This window comes from Magallana gigas, chromosome 7 (genome assembly GCF_963853765.1).
Source record: "Magallana gigas chromosome 7, xbMagGiga1.1, whole genome shotgun sequence".
NCBI lineage: Eukaryota > Metazoa > Mollusca > Bivalvia > Ostreida > Ostreidae > Magallana > Magallana gigas.
The window spans coordinates 11,913,661-11,935,583 of NC_088859.1; the positions used below are offsets into that span (position 1 = coordinate 11,913,661).

The 21,923-nt window shown below is 34.2% G+C and overlaps 1 protein-coding gene across 2 annotated transcripts; it reads left to right on the forward strand.

The window, feature by feature from the left end:
* Positions 1–12,143: 12,143 nt before the first annotated feature.
* On the forward strand, positions 12,144–21,493 carry LOC117684296 (baculoviral IAP repeat-containing protein 8-like). 2 transcript variants are annotated; one of them, XM_066066890.1, is made up of 4 exons: positions 12,144–12,684; positions 14,027–14,233; positions 20,450–20,500; positions 20,620–21,493. In XM_066066890.1, exons 1-4 carry the CDS (start codon positions 12,540–12,542, stop codon positions 20,994–20,996), a joined length of 780 nt encoding a protein of 259 aa, XP_065922962.1. In that variant the 5' UTR covers positions 12,144–12,539; the 3' UTR covers positions 20,997–21,493. The 2 variants fall into 2 exon arrangements, with proteins under 2 accessions (XP_065922962.1, XP_065922961.1); XM_066066889.1 differs by having other exon boundaries at positions 20,450–20,506; positions 20,620–21,492.
* Positions 21,494–21,923: the final 430 nt, after the last annotated feature.

Genomic DNA, 21,923 nt, shown 5'->3' on the forward strand with positions numbered 1-21,923 from the left:
AATTGACATCATGTAAAGGCATGTTTTCTTCACCTAACGTGCTTTTGACATCACGTAATAACGATTTGACCTAGCGTAAAGATATATTCACACCACGTAATGGACTTTGACATAATGTAATGATAATTTGACATAATGTACCTATAGTATTATGCTATAAGGCAGCCATGGCGTTCCATATTCTTCTCTTAATTTTGCTAATGCATGACAAAAAGAAGGTAGAACTGCCATAACTCAACTATAAACATATCAATTATAGACTTACGTCAACCCAATATAGTAGACGTAAACTTACGACTGTTTTTTGACGTAACGTCACACGTACGATATTTTGTGAATAAGCCAAATCTTAGGCAAAAATCTTACGTCAAACCTACGTCAACGATTAAACGTACGATTTTTTGTGAATAGATCCCCTGGAACGTACACGTAGCATCGCCTTTTTTTTTTAAAGGGAGTGGGTGGGTGGATGGGTAGATGGCAGCCCCCTCATCCAAAAAATCTTTGCAAGCAAAAAGAAGAAAAAAATCATGAAAATTCTAATCCTTCAGCTCTTTAGCAGTTCAATGGTTTCTTTATTTTTACTTCCATTTATTACATACGGGGGGGGGGGGGGGCACTTTGTTCTTTTAATATAATGAGCAAATATTTTTAAGTGTAAATTAAAAGAATAATAATAAAACATTAATTAATTTTTTTTTAAAGTGGAGGGGGCAAATCCATGATAAGTCGATTTTCTATGTGTAAATTGGAAAAAAAAATGAAATATTATTATTTCTAACATGGGGGGGGGGGGGGGCTCTATGATGAATCAAGTTTTATATGTAGGTTTAAAAAAACATGTCTTCTGCAAAAAAAGGGGGATGAACTGACGTTATTATCACTTTAAAAGAGGAGATACAGTGCAATGAATATTTATATATTAAAATCTTTATTATTCAACAACATTGTATCTGAGATTAAACTACTGTCTGTTCTACTTATAAATAAATAAATTATAACAAACCTTATAAACTATGAATAATGAAAATTTACTGAAAAGATCTTTCAGTTTAAACGGCAAAATCGTTTGCTTCTGTCATTGTTTACATGTTATAGGAGGTGTGTTTCTTTAACCAATCAAATTCAATAGCCTACCAGGATTTTGGTAAGCCTCTTTTTGACGTTACAAACATTAACGTGACGCTTTACCAGACTCTTGTACAGTGACGTGCCATTATTCTTCTTCTTCCGATAAAGTGCAGGACTCGTTGGAGTTTCATCGCACTTCGGCTTGTGCTCGGTGTGACAACAAGTGCATGTATATACAGTGCAGGTGAGGTTAAAACTGGATAAAAGTTGGTGGTGCTCTAACGTAGACTGCATGCCAGGACCTCCTGTCGGAATTCATCCAGGGAGGTACTGTTCACTGCTCTCTGTGGCAAGTTATTCCAGATCCTGATACTATCTGGGAAGAAGCATACATGCCAACTTTTGAAAATCTCCATGGGGGATTTTACGCGCGACGACATTTTCCTAGAAGGAAATTTCGCGGCATTTTGTCGTGTAATTGCTTTGCATAAACAATTGAACTTTTAGAAATTCATCTGTTTCTTTATCTATTTATCATTATACTAATGTGCTTATCAAACAATCTCCTCTTTCACATGAAATCATAAATAAAGTACATAACTTTATTTTCATATATTAAATCAATCTTTATTAAATCAATCTTTAAAATCTCAACAAACAATAAATAGTATGGTATAGCAGTTCAAAAAGTTCTAAGTTCTGCAACGCAGTTGGCAAACAGGACCTCTGCTCTTGTGACATCCACAGGGACCAAGCCCGTTTTAACATTAATTTAAATGTAACCATAAATAAAGAAAGGGGTCGAACTCTGACCCAGATAAAAAACTACCAGCTCGCTTCAAACGCCTAATAAATCAATTATTTTTTAAAACACTTGCAATATGCGTGTATTTTTCAAAAAAATAATGTCTAAGATACACTCATGCCAAATTTCAAGTTGATGGGTCTTAAAATAGCGAAGATATACGTCATTATTCTCTCGAATTCGCCTGTTTATTTTTACTCGGACATTTACCGGTCCAGGGCTCACAATGGGATTTTGCCTCTGACAACAGCAGTATTGCAACAAGTCGAGAAACATTCGCACTAATCTTTTAAAATCTCGTAGCTCGCGTTTGATATTTTTGACGTGAAATCGGGAGAATCCCGCAAAAATCGGGATAGTTGGCATGTATGTCTTCAAGAAGGAATGCTTATATAATAAGATCCTAGCATAGTGAATCAGGAATCTGTTTGTGTGGCCCCTGGCTGTAGTCATCATTGAGTGTAGCTCAGTTGTTGGAATAGCTACTAGTCCATGCACTATCCTGTACATCATTATAGCTTTGTTCCTGGCTCGACGTTCTTCCAAGGATGTCCATTGGAGAATTTCAAGCGTTGATGTTACACTGCTAGTTTGTGAGTAGTTGTTCATCACAAATCGAGCCGATCGTCGTTGTACTGCCTCCAATTTCTGGATGTTAAGGGCTGTGTGTGGATCCCACACAGTACATGCATACTCCACTAAGGGTCTTACCAGCGTTGTATAGCATGCTGCCTTGGTATTACGTGGGCAGTGCTGCAAGTTGCATTGTATGAAAGCTCTGGTTGAATTTGCTTTCTTCGTGATGTTGTCGATGTGTTCATTCCATCTGAGGTTCTTGTGGATGGTAACCCCGAGGTATTTGGCAGAGTCCACGACCTCTAACTTGTGTCCACAGATGTTGTAAGAGTTGGTCACAGGTTTGCGTTTGTTGGTAACTCTCAGCAGTTGGCATTTGCTGGGGTGGAACTCCATCTGCCAGTCTGTTTCCCACTGTAATAAACTATTTAGGTCTTCTTGTAGTTTAACAGTGTCTGTGTTGTTACAGATGTTACGATAAAGTACGCAATCGTCAGCAAAAAGTCTCACAATGGAGTGATGAAGAGGAGGAACATCAGCGTCCCTTGAGGGACTCCTGACTGGACGGGGGCATTGTTGGAGCTCTTCCCATCAACTAATACATGCTGGTTCCTTCCACTGAGGAAGTCCCTAATCCATTGGAGTGTGGACACTCTTACTCCGTAGTACATTGCCTTGTATAGTAATCTCTCGTTGGGGACTTTATCGAAGGCTTTGGAGAAGTTCAAAAGGATAAGGTCTGTCTGTTTTCCGAGATCCATACTCTTGGCTAGGTCCTGGACTGTCAGGATCAATTGGGACTCGCATGATCTGTTCTTTCGAAATCCATGCTGGGCATCAGTGAGAAGTCCATGTTTTTCCAGATGTTTGGAGATGCTACTGCATATTATGTGCTCTAGGATCTTGCATGTGACTACTGTGAGAGAAACAGGTCTGTAGTTGGCAGCTTTACACTTTTCTCCTTTTTTAAAGATTGGAACTACGTTTGCCTCTTTCCAGTCTGATGGTAATTTTCCTTGTGTAATGGAGGCCTGGAAGAATGTTGTAAACATTGGAGCTAAATTTTCTGCTTGTTCTATAATAAGTATTGATGCAACTTTTCCCGGACTATTTTTATACAAAACTTCATGAAAATCATTTCTACACAAGAAATTACAAAAAGACTTGCTTGGACTCAGTATTTATATGTTATAGCTGCAAGAGCAAATCAAAAGTATCTAGACAAAATCTATAATTCCAACAGCGTGCAATTTGAAGAAGTGATTTTATTCTTAAAACTGTGTAAATTTTATTTGAAATATTCATTTTAATGTTGATTTTTCATTATTTTGGAGTCACTCAGATGAAGTTGGGGAAAACTTAAACTGCAGTGCCTTATCGTTGGTGTTGTGATATTTCATGAAAGTTTTTTGAGCAAGTTCTTTATGATATTACAGGGTTGTCTCTAAGAGCCGGGAGGCGGGGAATTTCCCCGCCTATAATGCCTTAATTACCCGGTTATTATTGCATTTCAAACAAGATGTAGATATAAGCAAGACCCCCAGACCCCCCTGCTTCTTTTTCATTTCCTCCTTCTACTTCAATTTTTAAAGACAACCCTGATATTAATTTTTAATCAGTTTAACATGTAACTTTACGTATGCTTGCAGATGCTAATGGATTGACCCTTTCTGAGTTTAAACATAATTTTGAGCAGATTTGAATTAAGGTGGTACAGTACACTTCCATATTGTGACATACTTCCTATTGAAATAAACACAGAATCAAGTTTCATTTTAATCCCCTCACGCAACTTGTTGTGAAGGGGATATAGCATCCCTGCTGTGCATGCATGTGTGTGTATGTATGTATGTATGTATGTGACGTCCATTTCAGCCTTTTTAGCAAGTCTTACATTCAAAGAAAACCCTCGCATGCATGTTTATCAAACTTTGTACACTTCATAAGCATGTTTAATGGACAAACCCTAGTATTTATTTTCAAGGAATTCTGTTATATATTTTTTAAAATATTGTTAAAATTACAACACATAGAAATTTTATGTACGACTTTCGGTTCATGAAAGTAAACATTTCAAATCAACAACTTGATATTTTGTTGGATGTTGGCCCTGTATAAAAGGTTAGAAGCAAACGTTTTTGAGAAATGGGGAGTCGGAGGCATGTCCAAAGTGAAATACTGAAGCAAGCAGGAGATTAAGTTCACCCTATCTTAATCAAAACAAAGAGTCTTCTGAGCCGAATTTCAGGCTGTATTTAATGAATTACTTGGAGAAGAACAGGTTCATAAATCAGAAGAGACTTTGACGAATATCGTCAACATGATTAAGCGGGAATTCATTTTATGTTAATCACTGATGATATGTTACTCTTTGCTATACCTTGCTATACCCTCGGCGTCGGCGTCCGGACCTGGTTAAAGTTTTTGTTGCAGGTCCTGTATCTAAGCTATTACTTGTCCTATCTTCACCAAACTTGCATGAATGATGCCTCTGGACCTACTTATGGACTGGAAAGACTTGGATGCTGAATCTGAGTCCTAAATTTCAGCTGCTGGAGGAGGTTAAGGTTGTTGGACCAGGTTAAAGTTTTTGTTGCAGGTGCCCTTTGATAGCAATATCTAAGTTACTGCAGGTCAGTACTTCACCAAACTTGCATTGATGGTGTGTCTTATGATACTGATGCACCAGACAGGCTTGAGTGCTGAATCTGAGCTATAGGTTACAGATGCTGAAGGAGGTTAAGGTTTTTAGAGCTGGTTAAAGTTTTTGTTGCAGGTGCCCTTTGATGATTATATCTTAGTTACTACTTGTCCTAATTTCACCAGACTTCCATGGATGGTGCGTCTTATGATACTGATGCACCAGACAGGCTTGAATGCTGAATCTGAGCCGCAGGTTTTGGATGCTGGAGGAGGTTAAGGTTTATAGAGCTGGTTAAAGTTTATGAAACAGGTGCCCTCTGATGATTATATCTTAGTTATTACTTGTCCTAACTTCACCAGACTTCCATGGATGGTGCGTCTTATGATACTGATGCACCTGACAGGCATGGATGTTGAATCTGAGCCATAGGTTGCGGATGCTGGAGGAGGTTAAGGTTTTAATTGCTAGTGCCCTCTGATGATATCTTAGTTATTACTGGTCTGAACTTCACCAAACTTGCATGGAGATGCGTCTTATGTATACTGATGCACCTGACAGGATTGAATGAAGAATCTGAGCAATAGGTTTTGGATGCTGGATGAGGTTTAGTTTTTTTGGAACAGGTCACATGTTTTATAGATGATAGCTTGCATAGTTGATTTAACTATATTATAAATGAAACGCAGAGGTTGCTCCAGATGCAGAGCCTGATCTCCATTATCAAGGATGCTAAAGAAATCTCCTACCTCACTCAAACCTGCTCTATAGATAGATGTGTTTGTTGATAAATGATATAACATGATTCCTATGATATAGTATTGTATGGTATGAAACAATATTGTTTAATATGATACAATATAATATCATATGTAACATTATAAAAAAGTTATATGATACGATATGATATTGTATCATTTTTAGCTCACCTGAGCTGAAAGCTCAAGTGAGCTATTCTGATCACATTTTGTCCGTCGTCCGTCTGTCCGTCCGTCTGTCCGTCTGTAAACTTTTTACATTTTGAACTTCTTCTCTAAAACCGCTTATCCAATTTCAACCAAATTTGGCACAAATCATCCTTATGGGAGGGCAAATATAAATTGCAGAAATAAAAGTTTGATCTGTATTCAAAGCGGAGAAAACCTTGAAACTGTAGAAAAAGGGGGGTGCATTTTTAAAAATCTTCTTCTCAAGAACTACCGAGGCAAATTCAACATAGTTTAGCATAAATTATCCTTATGGGAAGGAAAATATAAATTGCAAAAATTAAGTGGAAATTTTGTTTCAAATCTGAGTTATTACGAAAATAATAATAAAGGAAATGCGTGTTTCAATCAGTTTAATAGCTTCGGGTTCGGCATCCGGTAAAATGATTCCATACTTCTAAAACGAGGTTCTTTGTTTAAAGCAGCCATGACATTATACGAAAAAGGGTCGATCTGACTATGATGAATTTGCTTGTTGTGCAACAGTTCGCGTATGAAGGGAAATTTTGAAACATACAAAATATATTGGTGCCGATTTTGTGAAGTAAATTGAGGCTAAATATTTCAATGCGTTGACAGTTTTCACACATGACGTTGGTGTTAGCTTGTTCTGATTTTCGTTTCGTTCTCATTATGCTTTGTAACCTGGAAACTATCGTCTGTATTTCGTGATTTTTACGTATCAAATCAAACAGAGACTTCGGTAAATCAAACAGTTAACTGTTTACCTGCGCAAATTAAGCAAAATCGGATGTAGGGGACGGGTACTGAAATACAATTCATTCTATCGGTAATTCGGCATTATCTTTTGCGTAATGGTACATGTACATTAATGCAATAGGTTTTGTTGAGATGCTCGGCATTTTTTCGAGTTTATTCAGTTTAAATAGAGTTTGATATCGCTGACGGAAATATGTAGGTATATACATGTATATATATATGATTCATTTCGAAAAAATAAATTGTGTTCTTTATTTGTTATACATGTAGTGCATGTTTCTTGTGTTTAATTGTTTACAATTTCTATTTACTAACCATATTTGAGTGTTAAGCTTCGAATTATAAGCAAGATACAGCGATTTGCTCACAATTCTATGTTTGTACACAGATCTTAAAAACTAAAGCTTAAAAAAGTAAAATATTTGTCAATATTTATTAAGAAAATTTTCAAAGTCTGTTGTTCCAGAAACCAACTTTAACAACTTATTGTATTGTAAACTTAACCTTTTTAGCTCACCTGAGGGTGGGGCCACAATGGGGGGTCGAAGTTTAACAAATGAATATATAGAGTAAATCTTTAAAAATCTTCTGCTCAGAAACTAATCAGCCAGGAAAGCTGAAACTTGTGTGAAAGCATCATCAGGTAATGTAGATACAAATTTGTGAAAATCATGATCCCCGGAGGTAGGGTTGGGCCACAATGAAGGATCGAAGTTTTACATAGGAATATATAGAATAAATCTTTAAAAATCTTCTTCTCAGAAACTAATCGGCCAGGAAAGCTGACACTTGTGTGGAAGGATCCTCAGGTAGTGTAGATTCAAAGTTGTGAAAATCATGACCCCCGGGGTACGGTGAGGCCACAATGGGGGATCGAAGTTTAACATAGGAATATATAGAGTAAATCTTTAAAAATCTTCTTCTCAGAAACTAATCAGCCAGGAAAGCTGAAACTTGTGTGAAAGCATCCTCAGGTAGTGTAGATTCATAGTTGTGAAAATCATGGCCCCCCGGGGGTAGGGTGGGGCCACAATGGGGGATCGAAGTTTAAAATAGGAATATATAGAGTAAATCTTTAAAAATCTTCTTCTTAGAAACTAATCAGCCAGGAAAGCTGACACTTTTGTGGATGCATCCTCAGGTAGTGTAAATTCATAGTTGTGAAAATCATGAACCCCGGGGGAAGGGTGGGACCACAATGGGGGATCGAAGTTAAACATAGGAATATATAGAGTAAATCTTTAAAAATCTTCTTCTCAGAAACTAATCAGCCGGCAATGCTGAAACTTCTTTGGAAGCATCCTCAGGTAGTGTTGATTCAAAGTTGTGAAAATAATAACCCCTGGGGGTAGAATGGGTCCACAATGGGGGGTCGAAGTTTAACATATGATTAAATAGAGTAAATCTTTAAAAATCTTCTTCTCAGAAACTAATTAGCCAGGAAAGCTGAAACTTGTGTGGAAGCATCCTCAGGTAGTGTAGATTCAAATTTGTGAAAATCATAACCCTAGGGGTAGGTTTGGGCCACAATGGGAGGTCGATGTTTTAGATAGGAATAAACAGAGTAAATCTTTAAAAATCTTCTTCTTAGAAACTAATCAGCCAGGAAAGCTGAAACGTGTGTGAAAGCATCCTCAGGTAGTGTAGATTCATGGTTGTGAAAATCATGATCCCCAGGGGTAGGGTGGGGCCACAATGGGGGGGGGGGTCAAAATTTAACAAAGGAATATATAGGGTAAATCTTTAAAAATCTTCTCAGAAACTAATCAGCCAGATGTTTCTTTATAATTGTTAAGACTTTGGCCCCAGGACAATTCTTTGGCCTCCCGAGAAGGTTCATAGTTTGATGTACGTTTATATCTGATATATAAACTATTGTTAAGGATCATTTTGAGAACTGCAATACTCAACATATGATAAGACTATAAAATCATCTTGTTAGAAAAGGGACTAATGATTATAAACATAAGAATATCCAGGGGAAAATGGATTTTATTTATACAGGATCTACATGTATTATTGTACATTGTCCAGATAGTTTGTATTATGACTCCATTAAGCTGATTTTATCATACCTATTGTTCCTCAGGTGAGCGATGTGGCCCATGGGCCTCTTGTTTTTTATATTTTATGTTATGATATTGTATCATGATATCGTTATGTATAGTATTGTATATTATGATAAAATATTGTATAATATTATATTGTATTATTGATTTATTATTTTTTATCACATGATACAGTACTATTACATAAGATATTGCAAAATATAATATTGTATCCTATGATTCAATATTGTATATTCAATAATATTTTATCATATGATATTGTATAATATGATATTTATTTCTGTAATATAAAATTATATCACATGAAATTGTATAAATATCGTTACATACAATATTGTATAATACGATATTGGTTTATAATATGATATATTATCACATCATATGAAAATGTATTGTATGATATTGTAAAATATATAATTGTATCATATGATACAATATGTATAATATGATATTATATTATTTAATATTTTACTTTATCACATAATATTGTATCATTTGATATGATACAATGTTGTATCAACTTATATTGTATCATATGATACAATATCATATTATGTATCAAAAATGATAATGTATCCTAAAATATCATACAATATTATACAATATAATATCATATGTTTCAATGTTATGATGTATTATGTAATATGATATTGTAATAAAATACTATATTGTTTTATATATTATGATATTGTATTATGTGATCAAATACAATACCATATAACCAATACAATGTCATATCATACATTACAATTATTAAATCTCATCATTGCTTATTATGGTTTTTTATTGTATTATATGATATATGTTGTAAATATGATAGGATGCAATATTTAATTTTATATTATTGTATTGATTAACATATGAACATATGATTATCATACAATTTTTTAACAGATGATATATGATATTGTGTCAAAACAGAATCCATGAATTTTCAAGATCATAAAGTATGATTTTCATTTAATATGGTAAAGGTGGTCTCATAAGGTGAAGTCTCATAAGGGCGATGTCTCGTCTCGGTGAGCTTTGTAATCTGTGATTACCTATGTTTAAAATATTGGGGTTAAAATTACGACATGTTAACTCAGATGTTCTCATTGAGCAGACTATAAATTGCCTGATCATGCTGATCTTAGCTACATTTCATTTTCAATATGAAACTTAAATTTACCTACACTTTTTGTCTAGATGCGTAATGTATGTCACTGGATAAAGAGAATTTAGGAAACTGCATGTATATTACTAAGGTTTAACACGTTTGTGGTGTGTTTTTGCTAGTAATGGGAGAAATTGTACACCCACGTCAATGTACCCATTCCCAATAGATACATCCCAGAGTGTGCATGAGGATATGAATATTTAAAACGAAATATTTAATTCAAAGTGGTTTTTAACAAGTTAAATACATGGTCTCTTCAATTACATGTTCATTCCTAAATAATGCATTTTCCTGCACAATTTTTAGCTCACCAAGACGAAGTCAGGGGAAGCTTATGCAATAACGTCGGTGTCGGGGGTCTGGACCTGGTAAAAGTATTTGTTGCAGGTCCTGTATCCAAGTTATTACTTGTCCTAACTTCACCAAACTTGCATGGATGCTGAATCTGAAACCTGAATTTCAGGTGCTAGAGGATACTAAGGTTTTTGGAGCAGGTTAAAGTTTTTGGTGCAGGTGCCCTTTGATAGCAATATTTAAGTTAATACTGGTCCTAACTTCACCAAACTTGCATGGATGGTGTGTCTTATGATACTGATGCACCTGACAGGCATGGATGCTGAATCTGAGCCATAGGTTTCGGATGCTGGAGGAGGTTAAGGTTTTAAGACCAGGTTAAAGTTTTTGAAACAGGTGCCCTCTGATGATGATATCTTAAAAGTTTGTTATTACTGATCCTAACTTCACTATAAACTTGCATGGATGATGTGTCTTGTGATACTGATGCACCTGACAGGCATGGATGCTGAATCTGAGCCATAGGTTTCGGATGCTGGATGAGGTTTAGTTTTTTTGAACAGGTCACATGTTTTATAGAAAATAGCTTGCATAGTTGATTTAACTATAATATAAATGATTCGTAGAGGTAGCTTCAGATGCAGAGCCAATTAACTTCAAATGACGCCAAATTGAGGCGCCAGCGGGGTTTGCTTATTTATAATTAAATATTTAATCATACGATGGCTTAAAATTATATAAATATAAGTAATAAGGAATCATTCTTTGAATATTATGAGGTGATAATTTCGGTCGGGGCATGTTCAAATCTATCACAAAGCCCTTAGTGCTTTATTGGATTTGATCACGCCCCGACCAAAATTATCACCTCATAATACTCGAAGAATGATTCCTTATTTCTTAATCAAATTGGCTTATGATTAGGGTCATGTTTATGAATCAACATCGTAACAAAACATCCTTGAAAATTACAATCCCTTTTGTCAAAGTAGAAAGTTAAAATCAGTAAAAGTTCATTTCATCGCAAACGCAATATCACAGACTTTTCGTGTTTGGTCAAGTTTAACTCCCTCTGCTTCTCTGTCCGTTTAGATCCGTAAAAGAAATTAAAATCATCGCTTATTTCTATAATGTCCAAGGAAAATCATTATGCTCTTGAATCTGATTCTGCAATAGAATATCCTCTGAAAATGCCTAAGTAGACTCTAACTCACCTTTTAATCACTTTGTTTTGAAATTTCCAACCGCTCTGCGACTTCAACGCAAGTGGTACTATTCCGCCAAGCTTCAATCGTTTTTTTCAATTGTACAAGTGAATTTTTTTTAGTTTTTTACTTTATAATAATAAAAAAAAGTGTTGTCTTGTCAAAAGTAGTGTCATATTTACAAGTATTTATAATGATATTTAAATACTTATTTCATGTTATTCGAAGCAGCTTTCTAGGACATCAGAAATAAAAAAAAAAGTGTGGAGCAATAATATCGGCATAATTTGTAACAAATATAAATAAAAGAAATAAGGTATCATTTTTGAATGTATATCGGGATATAAATATGGGTTGGTATGTGATCAAATCTTCCAAAAAGCCCTTTGGGCTTGGGCTTTATGGGATTTGATCACGTGACCAACCCGTATTTATATCCCGTTATACATCCAAAAATGATACCTTATTTCTTAAATAAATACAGTAAGATATTAATCATGTTAATACTATACTATTGTTATATTGTTATAATCTTTTGGATTTTTTTTAAAGATATGCACAGTAGCAAATATTTGTTTATAAACAGTAATAAAGTTTCATTGATTACTTCCATATGATAAAATTTCTACAGATACTGATATGGTTAAATTGTGTACAGTATGTAACAGGTGCCCTCAAATTGGCCATATATCCAAGTTATTACCGGTCCTCTCTTCATCAATCTTAGATGAATGATGCATTTTGTGATACTTATACATGTATATATATGCACTTGACAGGCTGTAATGCTGTGTCTATATGCATGATCATTCAATTTTGTGTTTTTACAAAATTTATATTACAATTTTTTTGGATTTAATTAATTTATTCTTGATCAAGTTTAAAAAAATTATTGATAGGAACCATATATCTGTTCTTTACATTTCTTTTTTCATTTCAAAAAATGCTTTTGACCATCTAATTACTTTTAAATTCCCTGATTGCTCTGTTTACAGGTGACTTCAAATCTGACCATGGCATCCTCTCCAGAGCGTAATATTGGGGTTAATATCCAGGAAGAGATGAAAAAACCCTATGTTAAGGCCTTTACATCAGAGTTTGAAGTTTCTGATGATAAACTGGTGGAAGCTATTAAATACCTGGATGGACTTGCTGGAGGTAAATTGCATTCAAATAGAAATACAAGTGACAATTGAAAGTTCTTGATCTACTGAAGTAAAATCATGGCCCAAAGTTTTTTTCTCTATTTTAGAAAAACCAGTTTTCCTCTGGTAATTCACAAAATACTGTATTTCTTTAAGAAGGTGAAGATAACACCCCTTTGAGGTACCACAAGCCATCTCAAACATAAATTCAAGATTTACCATTAGGCATGCATCATTTTAGGAAAATTAAGTTGAGAAAAAAATCATATTAAGAAAGCTGATTAAAATTGATATTCATTAATTTAATGATTTATCTCTTTTCAGTAGATATTTTTCTGTCTTTACTCATGATTGGGTTGCCTTGAAATTATTTTTATATATACCGGTACTGTTCAGTTAAAGAATGTTGATATTTGGTCAGCCCGCGAGCTGACTAATTAAGTTAGGATAAAACTACAATTGAGCTTGGAAAATTGGAATTTTGGGAAGGAATTAGATAGTCTGCGTTAGAGAAATTCATAGAAGTTATGAAACTGGTCAGTTTCTATGTCATACTATGCATCGTCTTATTGAGACTGTTAATGGGTATCGTCCACACCCACAGACCACATAGATTTAAAATACACGATTATATTACATTGACCGAATATACCTGATTAATTGGGTTACCTTTATTCGGTCAATGCAAGAGGTAGTTGCAGAATAAACATCATCCCGACTCTCTTAGTAAGAATGGAGAGGATATATACTGGTAGTGGTTTGCAACAAGACCATGAAATTCAGAGGGCAATCTATGCAATGTTACAACTTTAAGTACCGGTAATAAGTAGACGTGCAGTCATACAATGTATACACTGCTACACGCTTGTCTCCTCACTTACAGCCAAAAAAATTAAAGCTGCACATTGAATATATACATATGAAATGCAAACATATATTATTATAATTGTTCTATAAACTGTTTTTCTTGCATTTTACCTGATTGTGGATTCAGTTTTGACCAAAAATTATTATTCTGCTGGCTGACTTTCTTAGCTTTATTATAAGCTAACCTTGTCTGTTAAATTATTTTAATCACTGGCTGACTGTGTGTCAAAATTTTCATTTTTTTGGCAATTATTTCTACATTGCAAAATATCTATAAATACAGAGAAAATCATATCTGGTATTGTCTGCTAATAGAAAATGACACAATTTTTTTTTTTTTTTTTTTTTTTTTTTTTTTATACAAATTTTCCTCATTCTTTTGCAAATTGTTTGATGCACAAAAACATGGATATATGGTAAACAAACTTAGTGCATGTTCAGTATTGAGTTTTCAAAATTTCATGTATATTAGATTTTGAAAACACTAGGTCTAGAAGTCAACAGAGATTCGAGAAAGTTGAATCAAGCAGTGGAACATATTGATAACCTGAGGAGGAGGTCACTCATGGATGGCTTTGGAGTCATCAAAGAATATTCTTATGATGAGCTCCTTAATATTTTGGTGACTGACAAGATGAATAATTATTCAAAGGAAGACTTCGAAAAACTGGTGAAAGAATTTAAGGATAGGTTTGGTATGTAAACTTTTCATAATAATTTAAAGATTAAAAGAAGATAAATGTTAGTAGAGCTGTCACTTTTAAGGGAGATGTGCGGCCATCTTATACATTTGAGGATGAGAATGTAAACATTTCTTGAACTGGCTTGTTTCTGCCCGAAACTGCAGGCCAAAAATGTTGCCAAAAGATATATTAAAGTACCGAAGAACTTATCGATATTTATATATTTTAAAATCAATGGTATGTTATTTTGCAAGACAAGTACAGGTAGATTATAATTTGTATTTGAATTAAGCACATTTTTATTATATGAATTTTTTTACTTTTTCGACACAAGAATGTTGATAAAACCGCATATGAATCATGTTAAGTAATATTTAAAGATAGAATAAATTCAATCAAACTATGTATCAGTGATAGAAATATTTCTGGAGAATTTATGGATCCAAGCAATATTGAACTCGCGTCTTGTTCAACCAAATTCTCTGGCGTCACCGTTAATCTCCAAGAAGCAAGAGAGACTCTCTGCGAGTCAGAGAGTTACGGAGACAGCCGAGCGTCGAGTTGAACAAGACTTTATTGAACTCTGGCGTAAGAAAACATACAACTACAAAAAGTATCTAAATTGTTCGTACCTTTTTAAATCTGACTGTTTTCAAGGTATTTATAAATATGTTTCCTTGAAAAACAATGCTTTAGCATACATTATTTCGAATTTATCAATTATTCTCAAGAACTAGATGATTTGGGCTTTGGTTCAAACACTGTTTTACTTTCGGTTTTTCAGAGTAACTGCATAGGAGAGTTGATTAAAATCAACTCCCAAAAAGCAATAAATATGAAGTTCTACAGGTCATTTTGTTTGAAAAGTGTGCATACAAGAACAGGACAATGCCTTTTTAATCACCCAGAACAGCTGTCGAAATGCACAGCTACAGACTTATCTTAAAGATTTTAAAATCTAAAAAAATATTAAGGGTGGTCATTGGTGTCCTCTTTACAACCATTTGTAATCAAAGTACTGAGAGTCCTGAAAGACGGGGTCTTGAAAGTTTGAATTTGTAATTGTCCTGGATTTCCTCGAAAATGCTTCCAAAATTTGTGAGTTTGAATTATTTGTTACAATCTATGTTAATTCGGCTTTTATGCAATTGTCTGATACTTTGTCTAAATTTTACTCTATCCCGGTCTTCTTACATGTAATTGTAGAAAATTGACAATGGTATATTATGTTAAATAAGACCCCAAGGAAAATTTTTAAAAATTACTACTAACCGGGAAAATCAAACAACTATATCAAAGTAGATAATTTTAATCATTAGATTTATTCAATTTTGTGATCCAAGGGAAAATCCATAAGTCGGACAGTATCCGTAATAAAAGTTTTATGAAAACCCCGAAAACTCTAAAACTGCTGAATTAACAAACAAAATGAACATTTGTACACCGATAACAAACACAGGCACCTGACGTTAGAAATGTTTTTTTTACAATGAGATTCCAAGAACTTTGACAATAAAAAGATTTTTCACGGTCGCCATTTTGATTTTTAAGACCGACTTATCTGACACGATTTTCTTCATTTGCGATTCATGCAAAATTAATAGGTAAAAATAAATCTGTTCGCCACTTACTACTTTTTTGTGTAAACTCGTGCATCACCTACATGAATTATGATACAACCGTTCCTTTCATTAAAAATCATACCACGAAAATCAGAGACATAAATAACAGAGATTGTCAACTCCGCCATTAGCGTGTAAATGTTACGGGACCAACCTTACTTTGAGAACTACAAGTGCAACAACAATCTTGTATAAGTCATTTAATTTGAACCTGATAATGAACATGAACCTGTAAATATTTTAAGCATGTTTTATTTATGAAATATTTACAAAAACTCTTTATTTAGTTTTTAAATTATTTTTTAAAACTTATAGACTTTTCACAAAGTAATGGTAATGCATTACTTTACTCATGTAATGGTAATGTAATGCATTACTTCAAGAAAATTAAGTAATGGTAATGGTAATTTAATGCCCTATTTATGCATGAAGTAATGGTAATCAGTAATGCATTATTTTACAATGTAATTCACCCCAAGCCTGATTCCAACTAAGCCGGAAAACAATATTGAACATTAACATTTAACTTGGTTCTTCAATCGATAAAATTGTACCGTATTTTCCCGATGAATCCCCGATGAATCGTCGATGCGGACGACTAGTCGAATTGCTCATTTTTAGCCAAAATTTTAACAAAATCTTACGATACGTCGATTCAGGCGATACGTCGATCTTATCACTTCAAATTGGCTTATAAAACTGCAGTAACATTATCAGTGTATGATGCCACGATGTCCCCGATATTGCTACCAATTATTATTAATGATTAACATTTAAACAATTACACTTTATACTTATGCATCATATTTTCAAATACCGGCAACATCTACAACGTCGCTTGCATTGTAAACAATTCCCGATATCGCGTGTTATACAAAACTAAACTTACTTTGACAGAAGTATTTTATTCCCATGTATTAAAATAATTACCCACTCTGACCATCGCCAGTGTATTCTCCATTACATAACCAGCCACCTGTTGACTCGGCAAGTGGTCAATGTCAATTTCCGGTGTCAGAGACATGCACCTGTCTTGTGTCAGACTTCAAAGGGAGATCTCAAGTGCAGAAAGCTTAGCAATTACTATGATTTAATGAAACTTGTTTACTTTGTATCCAGTAATGCAGTTACCGGCTATTGTTTTACATAGACACTGTTAGAAATAGATCGATCATTTGTATGACTTGAAAATGACGATATACGACATACCATACGTTTCCTATAAATTTTATTTAACAATAATTAAAGAATTGGACAAGAATTAATCAATGAACTGTAATCACTCTCATTACGGTACTCTTTATATACACAGGGAGTGAACACGCCGTATAGATCTCAGCCTTAGGGCAAGATAATTAGCACAACCGGCGCAGCCTACTATATAAACAATAGTATTGATAATTGCCGATTACGTATTTTAAGATAAAATTTGACCATATATAAAATATTTCTTATTTATACTTTCCACTAACAACTCTTTACTAATAAAATAATAAAACTTAAAAAAACATTCCCCGGACCTACTGCAATAATTTTTTTCCATTCAAGTTTGGTTTCAATTTTACTGCGCAATGTTATCTTCCCACTAGTGATATATGGAACCATGTGACCATGTGTTTATAAAAATGGAACGGTAAAAATTATAATTGATTAAAAACAATATACATTTTTTAATAACTGTTATTATTATGTATTCTAGTATTACAGATGAGTGAAAATGATGATTATCAAAGATGAGCAATGAATTCAACAACGTATTTTTCAATCACACAGCCAACTCAAGATGATTAAAACTAAGATTTTTAATACTATTTTTAACAATTTTCTGACCTCAAGCCTTAGACAAGTCGATCAAGACGATAAGTCAGGTGCTCTGCTTCAGAGAAAAAAAATACCGACTAATCGTCGGAAAAATACGCTATATATTATATGATGTATAAGTCTTCCAAAATGTATAATCTATTATAGATTTTGCTTACAATGCATTGTTTGAAATTTAAATTCAGTTTAATCAACTAAAGAGCCAACGAAAGAAAAGGCAAATTCAGACTTGTTTTTATTTTCTTTGTACAAAATTCCTTTAGAGACGAACAGCAGTCATACCACAAGTAGACTGGAAGCCAATGAAACACCTATTTAGTTTGTAAAACATCTGTGTATAACCTGTCCGGATTTTAACTTTGGCTTGCGCATGAAGTTTGGTTACGTAGTATTGGTAGGAGAAAGATTGTCAAAATAAAATTCACAACTTTTCAAAAATGGCACATTGAGTTTAGGAACTTTAATTTCGATTCCACCATCAACCTCTTCTATTGATTAATGAGCTCGAATACCAACTGAATCGTCAACGACGCTGTGCATTCAGTTACGTAACTAATTCCACATTTGAACCCGAGCAAGAATATTTTGATCAATTAAACTATTTGTTCATTTTCTAAATAGAATTTTGTTTATACACCGAGGACTTAAAAAGATTTAATGCATGTTTTTATAATACATATTTACTGAAATGCATGAAAACTTTCTGCTCTATTTCCTTACGCGTAGACTCAATTCATGTGTTCTACGCGTGCCTTCCGGTTTGAGACTTCGGCTGACAGTAAACCAATAGACAGGGTCACGAGACCCCGTCTAAAAATCTTCTCCTCAGAAACTAAATGGCCAGAAGAGCTGAAACTTGTGTGGAAGCATCTTCAGGTAGTGTAGATTCAAAGTTGTGAAAATCATGATCCCTGGGGATAGGGTTGGGCCACAATGGGGGAGGGGGTCAAATTTTTACATAGGAATATATAGAGCAAATCCTTAAAACTTTTTCTCAGACACCAATCAGCCAGGAAAGCTAAAACTTGTGTGGAAGCATCTTCGGCTAGTGTAGATTCAAGTTTGGTACAAAAAATGACACTAGGGGGTAGGGTGGGGTCACAACTTGGGAGGGGGGATGGAGAACAAATCTTTTACATAGGAATAAATCTTGAAAAATCTTCTTCTCAGAAACTTATCATTCAGGTTAGCTGACACTTGTGTGTAAGCATTCACAGGTTGTGTAGATTCAGAGTTGTGAAAATCATGCACCCTGGGGGTAGGGTGGGCCTTGATGGGGGGGGGGGGGGGTTCAAACTTTTACATAAGATTATTATAATAGAGTAAATCTTTACAAATCTTCTTCTCAGAAACTAATCAGTTTGGAAAGCTGAAACTTGTGTGGAAGCATCTTCAGCTAGTGTAGATTAAAAGTTGTGAAAATCATGACCCCTCATGGCAGGGTGGGGCCACAATAAGTGGGTGAAGTTTTACATAGGAATATATAGAGTAAATCTTAGAAAATCTTCTTCTCAAAAACCAATTGGCTAGAAAAGCTGAAACTTGTGTCCAAGTATCCTCAGGTTGGGTAGATTCAAGTTTGTTCAGATCATGACCCCCGGGGGTAGGGTGGGGTCTCAACATGGGGGGGGGGGGGACAAAAATTTATATAGGAATATATAGGGAAAAATCTTTAAAAATCTTTTTCTAAAAAACCATTCGCCTAGAAAAGTTGCAACCTTAGTAAAAGCAACCTCAGATAATGTGGATTCAAATGTGTTCAAATCAAAATCTTGAGGAGTAGGGTAGGGCCATATTGGGGATCCAATTTTACAAAGGAAACATTTCAAATATTCACAAAAGCTGAAATGTTATAATATATATTTTAACTGATATGCAATCATTTTGACATATTGCTGATTCTTAAAAATTATGTAGACTTTGGCCCCTGGACGAATCTTGGGCCTCACAAGGGGTTCAGAGTTTGATGAAGGTTAATATCCTATATATTTGTATATATAGTGCCTGCTTGGGAGGGTAACTGTTGAAATTGACACCCCGAGAAAACTATTGTCAGCCGACGCGAAGCTTCGTTTGATAGTTTGGATTATGACTCCATTAAGCTGATTTTATCATACCTATTGTTCCTCAGGCAAGTGATGTGGCCCATGGGCCTCTTGTTTATCTGGCCCTTCCACGCCGCCATATATTATATTACATTGTCCAGATATTTTGTATTATGACTCCATGAAGCTTATTTTATCATGCCTATTGTTGCTCAGGTGAGCAATGTGGCCCATTGGCCTTTTGTTTCTAATGCTTTTCTGGTCAGTTATGGCCATGTTGTGCAGGTGAGTGATGTGGCCCCTGTGGCTTATTCATGTTAAAGTTAAATAGCTTTGCTAAAAATAAAGATAATTTGCTTTAGCATTTTCAGGTATCTATTTCACACTTCTAAAAAGTGAAATTCAGGTGTATTGTTACAGTAATATTATCTTTGAGAAACTTATGATAGTATGGGTAGTTGGTGTTACGTCACAATGAAAATGTGTCAGTTATCTCCCTGTAATCGCAAACCTTACCTTAAAGAGAGCTATGAAGAGAAACTTGAATTTGCTTGCACTGTATAATTTTAATATGTTTATACATGATGCCATATTAATTGGCAACTGTAACATAAAATATTGTTAAAAAAACAACTGCAAGGTATTTTTGAGTCATCTTGGATAATGATATACCTGTACTATTACGGTATATTATATGTCTACATGTATATTACGATTATATGTTTATTTCTGATTTTCAGGGTATCTGCCTTCTCCTTCAGAGTTTGTTGATTTTTACGAAGAAAAGAAAGGTATAGGTAAATAATAATAATACACAAATGCCTATGCATGAACAAATTTTGATATTAAAATGATTCTCAAAACAAAAATAGATGAGATTTTAAGACAACATCCTAACAAATGTTTGTAGTTAAACTAGAGGAAAAATTGAAGAAACTGCAGGGAAACCAGCTAGCGTTGGAGCAAGAGAGACAGGAAAAGCAAGCCTTGCAACAAGCCCTAGACCACGAGAGACGGAAAAGGCAAGCCCTGGAGCTGAAGATACAAACCGTACAGCTGGAGATGCAGAGAATGAAAGAGCGAAAGGAGGATCAGTTTAAGGAAGAGGTCTGCTATAAGTTACAGCGTGTAGTGTGTAAGATCTGTTTGGATAAAGAGGTAGAGGTATTATTCTTACCTTGTTATCACCTTGTTTCATGTCAGGGCTGTAAGGAGCAACTCGCACTGAAAAAATGTCCCTTGTGTAGGGCTGCTTATCAGGGTACCATCAGAGTTTACTTTGCTTAATTCTTCTTCCGGTAATTTAAAATTTATCACAAATTTATTTGAAAACCAGTCATAGAAAAATTGTTTATATCAGAGTAAAGTTAAATGTAGGGTCATGAGTTGATGATTTAATAAGTATGTTGTTTTGGTGTAGTGGTTCTTACTCTTTCACTATGATTGTGTCTACCTCAGGGTATCCAAATGCAAATCCTACCATTTATTTGGGAGTTCATGTTTTACAATAATTGATTAGTACAATGTATTCATTAAAAAAAATTGCAATTTTCAAACAAGTAAGATTGGTGATGAATGTCTTATCTCTAAGACTGAACTACTTTATCAAACAGCAGTTATGAAGCATTTACTTCCTTTATCTCACTACATTGAACTTTTGACTGCTAATGCCATACACAAATGCTTTAGCTCTTTGAAAAAGCTGTAAATACTGGTATAGTACAACTTACACACTTGTTGTTGTAATAAATATCTCCTATACAAGCATGATATTTATATGTGTACATTGTTTATGTGTATGTACATTTATTTATTTATTTATTTTTTGTACATGTACAATGTATGTACTGGTATGTACAGTTTGAACCTCATGTAAGTTTCGTTCAGAGCATTAAATGAATTTGAACAAAGTTGACAAGTTCTATCAATTTTCATGTAGAATTATTCAACATTTTTCAATGTTTTAATATGCATACCGGTGTATGAATTTCATTTTCTTAATTAGTCATGTGGGTTTTTTCATTGATGAGAAATCCATTTTGTATAGCTTAATATTTACTCATTAATTTATGTTGCTTTAAATGTTAATTTATTACTGTTTATGTTTGTTGAACATGTTGCCAAGTATTTTTTAAATACATACCAGTATTTTATAGTTATTTGATTATTACCATCGTATAAAAACACCAAAGATTACAAAATGAAATGTTTGTT